At 43.4% G+C, this 12,859-nt stretch overlaps 1 protein-coding gene across 1 annotated transcript in view; it reads left to right on the top strand.

Moving 5' to 3' along the window:
- CYYR1 (cysteine and tyrosine rich 1) overlaps nucleotides 1-11,241 on the top strand; it is a 56,664-nt gene extending 45,423 nt beyond the window's left edge. The window contains exons 3-4 of the mRNA XM_042810281.1: nucleotides 6,554-6,711; nucleotides 9,022-11,241. Of these exons, the coding sequence (XP_042666215.1) occupies nucleotides 6,554-6,711; nucleotides 9,022-9,155 (292 nt within the window). The 3' untranslated portion in view covers nucleotides 9,156-11,241. The remainder of the gene's footprint in view (nucleotides 1-6,553; nucleotides 6,712-9,021) is intronic.
- The last annotated feature ends 1,618 nt before the right edge of the window (nucleotides 11,242-12,859 follow it).

Below are 12,859 nucleotides of genomic sequence, written 5' to 3'. Positions count from 1 at the left end.
TTTTATTGGTTGATGAATTAGATGATTTGTCAGTCTTTGTTATCCTAGTTTCTTCCTCCTGTGGTGGTAGAGCTGTGAAGAGAAGGCTGCAAGTTCAGCCATGGGTATCTGGACTGATAGCTATGTCATAACTTCATAGAAATCACAGAATCATTGAATGGCTTGAATTGGAATGGACATCATAGATCATCTAGTTCCAATCCCCATGCTGTGGGCAGGGTTTCCAACCACTAGATCAGACTGCCCAGGAACCCATCAAGCCTGGCCTTGAACACCTCCAGTGATGGGACACCCACAGCTTCTTTGGCAGCTGTGCCAGTGCCTCATCACCCTCAACTGCACGCAGTGCTCAAGGGGAGGCCACACCAGCACAGAGCAGTCCCTTCAACCAGATAGCAGTGTTGTAGGCTTCAGTAAACTGTTTTTATCCTTTAAATATGGCTACAGTTTCTACTAGATTTTTATTTCCAACAGCCCAGTACAAAATCCACAGAATATTTGTAATTCGTTTTCAGCTCAGGGGTTCTTGAGGTGCCCTGGACACGAAGCCAAACTGCCCTTGGCAGCAAAGCCACTTGGAGGAGCACTCACTGCATGGTTCTGCACTTAGAAGAACAGAGCAATTGGGAGGAGGGGAAAAAAGCCCAGAGCAGGACTGCTTGCTCCAGTGCACTCAGGAGAAGACTGCATGTGAGATTGCTGCACTTCTGCTGTCAGAGTAAACTGAGGTTTGCTGACCAAATTAAATAAATAGCACCCTCTCTCTGCAAGTAACATCAAGTCTGATTAAGAGTTCGGAGAGTACATTTTTCAAAATGTCGATCGCTGGATCAGAAGTTCAAACGTCATTGATTTCTTTGTATTTTATTTTATCCCAGAGAATGATTTAAAAAAAGAACAGCAACAGACTTTATCTGCTTCTTTTTGAATGCTTGAAAGGGGAAAAATAAAGAGTATATATTAGTATTAGCTGTAGTATTCCAAAATGTGTTACATGCATTATTATTCTTATTATTCTGGAGATGCAGTGCCAGCAAATCACAGAGGATTGGCAAGGAATTAATGGAGGACTAAAAAAGTGTTGGAAATTAGGAAAGATAATGAAATGGAAGAGATCAGCTGATCAAAGTGAAAATGGTACATCATTCTTACAGTCAAAGGGTAATGAAATACAGTGGAGGCAAAGTGGGAATACTGATCTTCACATGCTTCTAAGAACTTCTTGCCATAGCCAGTCAAATTTCAGTAAGATTGCTAACATATGCTATTACAAAATGGAAAGACCTTTATGCCAATAGAAGTGCATCTTTGGTGCAGAGCTCTACCACTTCTGCTGTGATAGGTTCTAAATTGACAGAACACTGTGGAGTGAGCCTGTGTCCTGCAGCAGAGGACACATGTCCAGGCCTCGTTGCAGGAAACCCGGGGCCCATGGACGTTATCTAATGCATAATGGGAAAAACAGCCCTAACTCCCACATGAAAGAATGAACTCGAAGCTGATGTTACCTCTCAGAAATGAGACTTGGAATTATGGTAAATAGTTCCATGAAATCTCATCTCCCAGTCGTTTGACAGCCTGATCCGATACCATGGATTATCTAAGAAAAAAATAGAGAACAAACCAGAAAATTTAATATGCCTCTGTGGAGTACATTGTTCATAGTAGCAGTCGCCTACTACAGTACATGCATCTGCTCCATCCTGACTGCTGCATGCACTCCTCAAAAGTCAACAGAATAGGATGAGAAGGGCAAGCGCGGGTGACCAGAATGATCAAATTCACCATATGCAGGGTAACCATGACAGGGCTCCTGCAGGATGGGGGGATCTGGCTTCCAGGTATGATGCTAAAGGTCTGTAAAATAATGGGAAGTGCAGAAAGGGTTTTAGTTAAAACATGAGCGTATGTGTCTGGATTAGAGAGTTGTTGAACTGCAAAACAATAGTGGAAGCTAAGGGAAACACAGGTTTTTGCATTTTTCTTTCAGTCTTCTGTAGGCATCTTTTTGGCTACTTGCTCCTATTGTGTTTTCCAGATTAAGAAAGCCTTTAAAGGTTTGCCAGGGAGGGAGAGAGCTGAAGGAAACAGAAATCAAGAGAAAACACCTGCTTGTGAACAACAACACATGCACATGCACAATTAGAAGACAAAGAGATAGGGATGGTGAGCAGTTCATCAGACAGCACCCGGTCCCAGGGAGGCACCCATGGGTGCTGCCTGGTGAGGATACTGGTAGATGCACATACTGAAACCTGGCCCCCATCATCATGTTTGGAGGACATCATTATGGTCTGTGGGCTTTCTGAAAAAGGTGATGGAAAGGTTTTTCCTCATCTTTGCAGTTCTGTACTAATAAGCCAGGCTTCCAGGCAAAATGTTATGCTCCAGGCAATACCTTCTTTGGCAGAGCCAAAGAAGGAGAAACCATGGCAATATAAGGATGACAACAAACTAGGAAGTCCATGCCATGTAGCAGTGCAGGCTATGGAGACTTGGCTCACAGATTTTGGTCATACATTTAAAAGTAGATTCCTAAGCTTCCTTTTGGAAGCACTAACCTGTTGAGCTGTAAGATTTTTAGGGCCCAAGGTGGAGATGACCTTGGATACAGTGCTTATCTGAGCAAATTTTTCATCCACTTTGCTTGCCTACATCCCAAATCTCCAGCTTTCTGAAGGGGAAAGTGGTACCAGGTGAATTTCATTTTTGCGTGGCAAGACCTGAAGGAACAGAGCTGCTCTTCAGTTTCTCTCCTGGTCTCTGGTCATGTCAACCCTCCCAGGCTGGAGCAGCAGCTGGTGATGCCCTGTCAGCTGTGTAAAAACATCCAGGTCACCAGGCCCAGCAGGCAATGACACGTCTGTCCCTGGGCACCATGGCCATGCCCTCTGCTTGGCTCCAGCTCTTCCATGGCTCTGATCCCCTGCACAGGACTCTCTCTGACCAGCAGCATTAAGCCGTAAATGATATTTATGTTCTTTCCTGTGAGATGTTGCTAGAAACACACCCAAAGCTGCTTCTTTGTATGTGATTTTTACCCTGACAATTCCTCCTGACATTTCCACACTTTAAAGTTATTTCTCCCCTCTCCCTCTTACTTTTCTGTGCATTGTTCTTCTCTGGCATTTTTTCTAATCCTATGCTTTTGCTTCTGTAAATGACTTTGCATAATGTTTTCCTTTAAATTATTCCATTTCAAAGTTTTCCCTCAGTTTCAAACTTCCTAGTTGCTATGTGACTCTGCTGCGTGGTTTCTAGGTCTTCTTTTGCTCTACAGTGTCCTTTATCCCTTAGGCAGATTCCCTTGAAAAGCTTTGTGGTGGAGATAAAATGGAAAATATCATCACGGGGCTTTACCAGAGCTGTTGTGAGGGGCAGATTGCTGAAGATCCCTGCATCAGAGTGTGCATGTGACTCAGTCACTGCCTGTGCTCCCTTGTCGGAGCACGTCTCCCCATGTCATCCCCACCAGTGCCCCTTAAATTAGAACACTCAGTCGCTGTAGCAGTTCAACCTGTGTGACTCCGGCTCTGATTAGGATCCCACCGAAGCCAGCAAATGCCTCTCTGCTGATGCTCAGTCAGGCTGCAGCCAGATTTAAAAAGTGACCTACATCTCCTTCTCTGTATCTCAGCCTCCATTTGCGTAACTGCCCATGGATGGTCTAAATTTACCACTGCGGTGTGAAAACATGAATGTGGGAGCAGCGGTAGGCCTGGCTATTTAAACCACTTTCTGTCCTGGTTTCAGAGCAGCAAACGAGACTTGCACTTACTAGCTTTGTCAACAGAGCTGAGCAAATGAATATTTTCTTTGGTGACCGTTTTTGGTTCCAGTGCATAGCTGTACCAGCAGGAGCCATGCTGGAGACCAGCACCCAGATCAGTTAGCTGTTACTCCTTAATTTGCTTACTGAACCAGGCTCTCTAGCCTGGCAGAAGTTATGTTTAGACTGAGAGGCCTTCTCAGGCTTGGAAGCTTTGCTGATGGATTTCAGGCATATGCACATAGGAGCCAAACCTAGCTCTTTCTGAATTTCAGATGCAGGCAGACATGGACGGGCTGTTTGCAGCTGTGTCCTGCCCTGCCCATGCCTTTGTGCAGGCACAGAACAGGGCCAATCAACTAGCTCTGCACAACGGAGACCAGGGGAACCTGCAGGGCTGCAAGGAAGGCCTCAGTTCTCACTTCTGTCACCCAAAGCAAGCTGTCAAGTAGTAACTTCCTGGGATCAATGAAAACTCCTCTTGAAGATAGTATCCAACATTTTGCTGTCTTTTTTCCTTTCCTTATGAGCACTCTCATTTCTCATGTAGGGTATAATTGAATCCGCATTTGAATTAGTGGAGAGACACTGCTCTGGAGCAATAACAGTTCATGCAGAAAGGGAAAGGAAGAATGTAAGCTGGGGTGTCTGATGAGCACTGGTGCATGAAGCATGTTTGCTGTGGTGCTAGTGCAACCCATGGCTTGGGGCAGGTAACCAAATGGCATCCATGTAAACTTGCCTCGGGAGACAGCTGAGAAACTCTCATTTGAATGGTATTTGAATTGGACTTATATTAAGATAGAATTTTTAATTTAGCTCTTGGAAAGTAACTGCATGATATATTAGCTATATTTGTGTGCAATTTTGTGCATTATCCATATATGTCAACATTTTGGCTGGAAGTTACGCTTTCCTGAATGTGCAGCCAGTCAGGAATGCACAGAATTATACTTTCTGGGATTTCTGGGAGATTGGCCTGGCAGGGCCTACCTGGGTTGCAGGTGTGCAGCACAGGTTCTGAGGCCAGTGGTCAGAGGTAGCTGCTTCTGTTTCTTCTTCCTGGGAGAGGAATGGTTTGCAGTGTTTCTGTAAGAGCATTCCCTGTCACCACGATGCTTCTGGTGAAGGTGAAATGGAAGGGGTGATGTCTGTAAGAAGTTGTTAATACTGGTGAATACCAAAGTGCTTTGGTCTCAGCAGTACTCCGAAATGGCTTTTAAGCTACTGGTTTTGTGGCCAAGTGCTTGCTGCCATGAGTTAGCATTTTTAGCGTTTCATAAGTTCAACCTTTATGTGTTCTGCAAAATACTAACAGGCTTACTGTTCCTGCACACCCTTCATTTATTGCTAAATGACAGCAGAGAGCGATTTAGCTCCCCAATAGTGCATTTTAGTAAGATAGCAAGCTGTACAACTCTGTATTTGTACTGCAAATCATATCCAAGTTCATGAATAGCTGGTACATAAAAACAAACTTTTAAATTCATACTTAGGTTCCTAAATAAAAGGATTTTTCAATCCTGATCTTTCACATATTGAGTCTACCCTGACTCTTGCTGACTCTGTGGAAGCTAATAGGCTATCAACATGTTGGAAGCCAGGTCTGCTGCTTAATGCCATGTTGATATGGAGAAGATAAACTGTTTAGACTCCTTTCATTATTTATCTTTGTGGTACTACTGTACCTGTTTTATTCTCTGCACTACAGTAATTCCTAGTGGAGCTTATTTCTGTTGACCAAACTGTCAATTTGGGTTGAATGTATGAAAATGTCCAGTAAAAAAGTTTCCAGCAAGGTTGCTACCTGAAATCCTTGCTGGTAGAATACATTCACAGAGTAAGAACATTTCTGGCAGGTCACTGCTTTGTTTCATAACAGGACAGGCTATAAATACTGTCATTCACACGTCGTTTCACTTCCTGTGCCTAACAGCAAACCCCAGTGAACTGTATGCTCATGAGAAAGGCTCATTTTGCCCTCAATATTACTGGGAGCTCCTCAATGCCTCTTAGTGAGGCTTTTCTCCTGTGTATCAGTGCAATGAGGCTTCCTGTCCTTTTTCTGTACGATTTCAAGGAAAGTCTGATTCATTACTTCAGGGGCTGAGCTAAATTCCTTCCCTTGTTCCATTTTAAAAGAAATCATTTAAGCCTCAAATACTTGTGCTGGCTGCAGCGGCAGATGTGCAAAAGGATGGGCACTTGCTTTGCTTTTTGCTGCTCACCCTCAAGAAGAGCAGGCTCTCCTTAATCTCTGGGCTCAGAAGCAGAGCAAAAGGACTTTTTGACCCAAGATAAAATAAAGACAAAAACATTCCTGTGGAAGCACAGCAAGCAGGCACTTTGGGATGCTTCTGGAATATATTACTGGGAGTAGCTTGTACTTTCTTTTAGAAAGAAAATCATACCAATGCCTTTAGGAAGAAGAAGTCTTGTGTGATGAGGAGAAAGGGAGGAAATTATTCTTGGTGATATCTAATTGTTTAAATGCAGAAGGTCCTGGAATGATTTCACGTACAATAAGTAAGTCAGGAGAGTGATGTGGCACAATTACAAAGGTGACTTCGAAACAGTCTCTCCTTTTGATCTCTAAAATCTTTCATTTCTTCTATCCAGATATCCTCATGGGTCAAAATTTGTAGCATTTGCAGTAATCAGTATGCACTTTTTTCTCTTTTTTTTTTTTTTTGGCTCAAATGGAGGCCACTCCTGAGGAAAGAATTCTGTTTTTTTAAGCATTATTTGGCTGAGACTTACTGCATGTTTCCATTCCCCTTGCAGAGGCACGGCAATAGCTGGAATTGTTTTCGGCATCGTATTCATTATGGGAGTGATTGCTGGGATTGCCATCTGCATCTGCATGTGCATGAAGAACAACCGTGGCACCCGAGTGGGGGTCATCCGGACAGCACACATCAACACCATCAGCACCTACCCGGGTAAGGATGCCAGGTGCAAATGGGGCCTGAGCTCGTGGTGCAGGTGTAGCTGTGGGTAATCCTGGCTTCACAGTGAAAGCTCTTCCTGATCTGCAGGGAGCAGCATGGCTCCCTGCTGGAGAATCTCAAGACAGCTCAGTGCGCACAGGGTTCGTTAGGTCAGTGGGCTAATGAAGTCTGGCCAGATGTCACATCAGCACAGCTGTATGGCAGCAGCACACTCAAGTCCTGTTCAGAGCAGCACTGTGTTGTGTCAAACGGGCTTTCTCCACATGCCAGAGGCTCTCCAATGAGAAATCGATTGGTTTTCTTCCTTGTTCTGAACCAGTGGGAGCTTGGAGCAAGCAGCAGAGACGTCTGTTGTGCTTAGTGAAAGACAGAAGGGGTCTGACTGTGCATGTCAGTTCTAAGTATCAGATGTGCTCCTGCTTGGGAGGGTGTTAGGTATAGGAGCACCAAATGAGGTTCTCCATTAGGCTACCAAGGCCATTTTCCTGGGACTCCCACCATGTGAATGAGTCTACATTGTTGAAGAGCAAAGCTGATCCTGGGAGCAGCATCGGTGTTTATGCTGCACAGCTATATCTCTGCTTTGGTGACATGATTAATTACAAATACAGGAGCAACTGCCAAGGGATAACTGAGAGTTCACTGTAATAAAAGGCAGTGGTTTTTCACAGATGAAGTCCCCCCTCCTCCCACTCTTAGAGATACCTTCCTTTTATATTCCCTTCAGTTCCAAAGGTTGCTGCAAACCCCAGGTGCATTAAGTATACTTAAGGGCAAGCTATGCAATATTTAGTATGTCTTCCTTCTTCACATCCACTGCTCTTATTGTCTGTTCTCTCCCTCATCCTCTTACTTTTCCATTAAGCTAAAACCAGCTGTAATCATCCTTATCATGGCAACATCGTTTTGCATAGAGAGATGAGTAATGAAATAAAACTGCAATATTCCCTACCATGATTTGCTGGAGAGCCACTTTAGAATCTAGCAGTCACCACAAGCTGTAAAAATGACAGCAAAATGAAGGCTCTGGGGCTGTAGCCTTTTCCTCCCCAAATGTGCTATGACTCACCCCCATCTCTCCACCTCCAGGCAGTTTGTCTTTGCATTCCCTCTCTTCCTCCAAGCAGTAGCACTTTTTGGCAGTTGTGCCAAGCTCCCAAATGATATCTGTTTTCTCCATTGTCATGAACACTTCTGTAGTAATGAGTAAACTGGATTTTCTGTAAGGCTTGTGTCCAGTATTTCCCTCTTCCATTGCCAGAACAGCAAGTAAGAAAACGCTTTTCCTTAGGCCTCAGCTACAGTGGCAGACAGGTTTTCAGAGATCAGGGAGTGCTTTTCCCACCACACTGGGCCTTGAGTCTCTTATCCCCAGTGCAAACATCCTGGGTTTCTGTTTTCTTTCTGTTAAAGTGATATTTTGATTCCAGTCTACTGGGAATAAAAGGCCTCCGTGGTGACATGAACTGACAAAGAGCAGACTCAAGCTTAAAATTCATACAGTACCGTAATGGGGTTTTTATATGGGGCCTTCAGTTCCTACCACACTGTAATTCTGCAGCACTTACTGTCTTTTTGATCAATGAATTAATCCTCCTCTGTGGTTAGCAGAAGTAATTGAAGAAAAAGTTTTCAGCTATTTCCAAGTATTTTTGTGGGGTTTTTTTCCTGAATGACTGATCTGGTTTACAAACACAGGGCTCTCCTCAGAAGTCTCCTTTAGAGAGAACAAAGTGAAAACTCTGTTATTCCTCAGCTTGAGACCTGGGAGCATTCTAGAAAGATGTCCAGATTTGCCCCAGAAGCTGTGATGCTGCTGTGCTGCAAGGAACTTTCTGCCTTGTTTGACATGGCACGTCGCACATCTTCTGGGGATCCAAAGGATGTTTCAGAGATCAGCGAAGGCCCTGCCTACATAATTGTTTTCAGGCAACATAAATCTGTGTTGATGATGAAGAGAATGAGATGGAAGAGATCTGATGAAAACCCAACCTTTCTCCTCTGAAAAACAGTAGTTCTCTGCTGCATCATCCTGGTATCATGTGCCATATGGCCACTCAAACATTGTTAACAGTGCATGTCTGCGGTCACAAGGATAAGCAGTGAAAAAGGGCAGTGAGCAAGGACTTGTGCTGACATAGAGTGAATGTATAGTGACTGTCTGAAGAAAGTAAATAGTAAGTAAATATGAAGTCAGTAGACTTTATATCTGTTCTATGGAAGCCTGAATGTCAACTAGAAAATGCATGCATACAAAAAATACTTTTTTTTAACTACTTCTTCTTCCTTCTCCCATTTTAGTGACTCCACCACCGTACAATTATGAACATGAAATGGAGTACCCAGTTGATCTACCTCCACCTTATACTCCAACTCCACAGACTTCGATACAGTATCCCCCACCCCCTCCTTACCCTGGTTATTCTGGAAAATAACGACATGGCTTCACCCTGATGTTAACTGCCTGTTGAAACAGCCAGCACTGTTGGAACAAATATTTTTGGCTCAGGGACAAGTAGGATGGGTTCTGCACCAATATATCTGGTCAAACATCAAAATAACCAAGGAGGTTTTCTGTGGCTCAGGACAAAGAAGAATACTGTCCATTTTGGACCATCACAACTCGTGGTTAAACAATGTGTGACAAAAGAAAGAGTTCCTGTAAGTCAGTGCCTGATGAGTAGCGTTTAGCATCGGTGCTTAGCCTTAGCTGCAACCTCTTAGAGCAAATGGGTATTGGAGTCTTCCTGTTCAAGAACATGCACATGGTTCAGATGATTCAACAAGGTCTATTTGAAATTACACAGGGGACAGCTGCTGTGACTTATTCTGCCGGAAAATTCGAGATGTGGTCTTCAAACACAATACACTTTTCTGTGAAACAAGGGGAATAAGAAAGAACAAGGAAGACTGAAGCTTCAGTTTCTAATTTGGGATGATAATACATGATGATCAGCTGTGCGTATTGATCTGATAAGTGCTGCTGGAGTTATTTTTGGCCAAATGCAGGTTGTTTTAAGTGCCTACTTTTTAAGAAAGTTGAGACTAGTTTATGGCCTAATATGTAAACATAAACACATTTTTATATGTGAATTACACTAATTTATAGCTGGTGAACTTTTAGCTGGAAATATTCTGCACATTGGACAAGGCTACAGTGCCTTTTTAAAACCAAATTATATGTTGATTTTTAAAAAAGAATATTAATTCAGGAATACTCACAAGTGGGAGAAGAAATCAATTATTAGAGTATCATAGGTTTGTCTTTCAGTTGGGCTGCATGAAGATGTTCTTTAAAAAAAGCAATCATACTGTTTTCCAGTAATAATGGTATCCACTCTAACCAAAGATACGAGAAGATTGACTGTGAACATCACATTATTTTCAGATACTGTCTTGGGCATTCTAAAACTTCAATTCACCACACAATATTTTTTGCATTTGTCATGCATGTTGTTCAAAAGTATTTGATCTCTACTACAAAAAGTTCAAAGCTTCATCGTTTAAGGTATTCTGTGTGCTTATTGGGCTGTTACTGAGTAGCAGTTATTTCACAACAGAGTATCCAGTTACCAAAAGCATCATCCTTCGGTGATAGGACTTGCATTGTGTTCAGTTCTATATGCAAATCACAAAGGCACTGGTTCTTTTCAAGATATTTAGTTTGAGTTGGGTAGCTTTTACCTCTGAGCAAAAAAGCCGTTCAGTAGTTTTCTTGCATCCAAGATCTAAGTGACTATTCTTGCTCAGATTTTGTAATTGTATTTATTTGTCCTTTCCATGATGACTAACCTTACCCTCTTGAAGATCACGCTAGAAACTAGAATTGCTCAGGAAACCCAAGCTGTGACGCAGATTTTGGTTGCTGGGGGTTCCTTGGAGCTTTATCCAAGGAAGGACAATTACATTGTCATTTCTGTTTTGCTGCTCAGATGTAACAAATCCTGAACTATGTTATCTTCACAATTGCTTTTGCTTTGGACTTCATCCTGTGACATCTTCGCTGCTAACATGACCTCTCCTAAGATACAGATGTTCCTTGGTTGAAATCCTCCTGTGAAGTCTGACTTTCTGTGCACTGGGTTTTGCCGTCCCTACTTAGAACCATCTGTTGGGGTGTCGAGTGTGCCTTCCAACCTTCCCATCTGGGCTACTGGTCAGTGTGAAGAATAAAAGAAGCATGGTTTGTTTTTTTTTTTTCCTGTAGGAAATCATGTTTCTACCACATCGTTCTACACTACTACCTCAGCACCAGATGGTCTTTCTGTGCCAAAAAGTTACCTGTAGATAACAAATACTATCATTTACCCCATATGTGTATTTCATTTCTTTGAACTGAGCACGCAGACACACCAAAGAGTAGTTTGTATGTGAGAAATCCAGTCTCCTAAAAAATATGGAGAAAGAAAATCATCATGAATTTCCCTTTAAAGGGAGAATTTCTCCAGCAGTGACCTTTGTTAGGACAATTTACAGAGCAAATTTCTTGAATAAAAAGGTGTTTCTGTAAAACAACTAAAAGTCTGTGGTGACAGAGTCCTCTTTTTCAGCTTTGAGACTGTATGTTGTCTCTGATGATATTGCATAAAGGTACTGCATAACTATCTACGGATCATGTATTCCAGTGGAAAATTGTGGAAATAACAGTTTGAGAATTTCATAGTGATTGAGAGCTATTTGTTTGATATGAAAATTCTAGTGAGGATGTTGATTTTAGTATGCTAATATGTTCTGCAGATCCATATATATTGGGCTATACCAAACAATGATTTTACTTCTCAATGGTCATCACATCTTCATAGAATCACAGAATCGTAGAGGTTGGAAGGGACCTCCAGAGATCATCGAGTCCAACCCCCTGCCAAAGCAGGTTCCCTACAGCAGGTCGCACAGGTTGGCATCCAGGCAGGTCTTGAACATCTCCAGAGAAGGAGACTCCACCACCTCCCTGGGCAGCCTGTTCCAGTGCTCCGTCACCTCACTGTAAAGAAGTTCTTGTGCACATTTGTGCTGAACTTCCTATGCTGCAGTTTCTGTCTGTTTCCCCTTGTCCTGTCTCCACACACTGCTGAAAAGAGTCTGGCCTCACCACTGTGCCCCCCACACCTTAGATATTTATAGACCTGGTCCCCTCTCAGTCATCTTTTCTCAAGGCTGAACAGACCCAGTTCACTTGGCCTTTCTCTGCCAGTCAGCCAGTTCTCAACCCACCTCACTGTCCACTCATCTATCCCACACTTCCTCAGCTTTGTTATAAGGATGTTGTGGGAGACAGCATCAAATGCCTTGCTGAAATCAAGGTAGACTACATCCAGTGCTCTCCCCCCATCCACCCAGCCAGTGACAACATCATAGAAGGTTACCAGGTTGGTCAAGCATGACCTCCCCCTGGTGAACTCATGCTGACTACTCCTGATAAGCTCCTTTCCTCCCAGTTGTCTGGAGATGGCATCCAGCACCAGCTGTTCCATCACCTTTCCAGGGACAGACATGAGGCTGACTTGCCTGTAATTACCTGGATCTTCCTTCTTGCCCTTTGTGAAGAATAGAGTGACATTGGCTATCCTCCAGTCTTCAGGCACCTCCCCCATTCTCCAAGCCTCTCAAAGATGATAGAGAGCGGTTCAGCAATCAACTCTGCCAGCTCCCTCAGCACCTGTGGATGCATCCCATCAGGTCCTATGGATTTCTGAACATTGGTGTTGCCTAGATGCTCTCGGACCGCCTCTTCCCTGACTGAAGGGAGGTCTTCCATTCCTCAGACCGACCCTCTCACTAACCTCCAGGGTCTCGGATTCCTGAGGGAGAGCTTTTTCACTGAAGAGAGAAGCAAAGAAGGCAGTCAGGGTAATCCCCCATTACCAGAACACCCCCCTCACTTAGCAGGGTAGCCACATTCTCCCTAGTCTTCCTTTTACTGTTAACATACTTTAAAAAGCCTTTTTTATTACCCTTTATCACTTTAGCCAGATTTAATTCCAGGTGGGCTTTAGTCTTCCTCGTCGCATCCCTGCAGGCCCTGACAACATTCCTATATTCTTCCCAAGTGCTCAGACCCTTTTTCCACATTTCATAGGCCTTCTTCTTTCCTTTCAGTTTGCACACGAGCTCCTTGCTCATCCACACAGGTCTCCTGCCA

This window comes from Centrocercus urophasianus, unplaced genomic scaffold (assembly GCF_019232065.1).
Source record: "Centrocercus urophasianus isolate 14NV4802_14NV808 unplaced genomic scaffold, USGS_Curo_1.0 seq_12, whole genome shotgun sequence".
NCBI lineage: Eukaryota > Metazoa > Chordata > Aves > Galliformes > Phasianidae > Centrocercus > Centrocercus urophasianus.
Note: the sequence above shows the minus strand (reverse complement) of the source record. Positions and strands in the feature narration are given on the sequence as shown.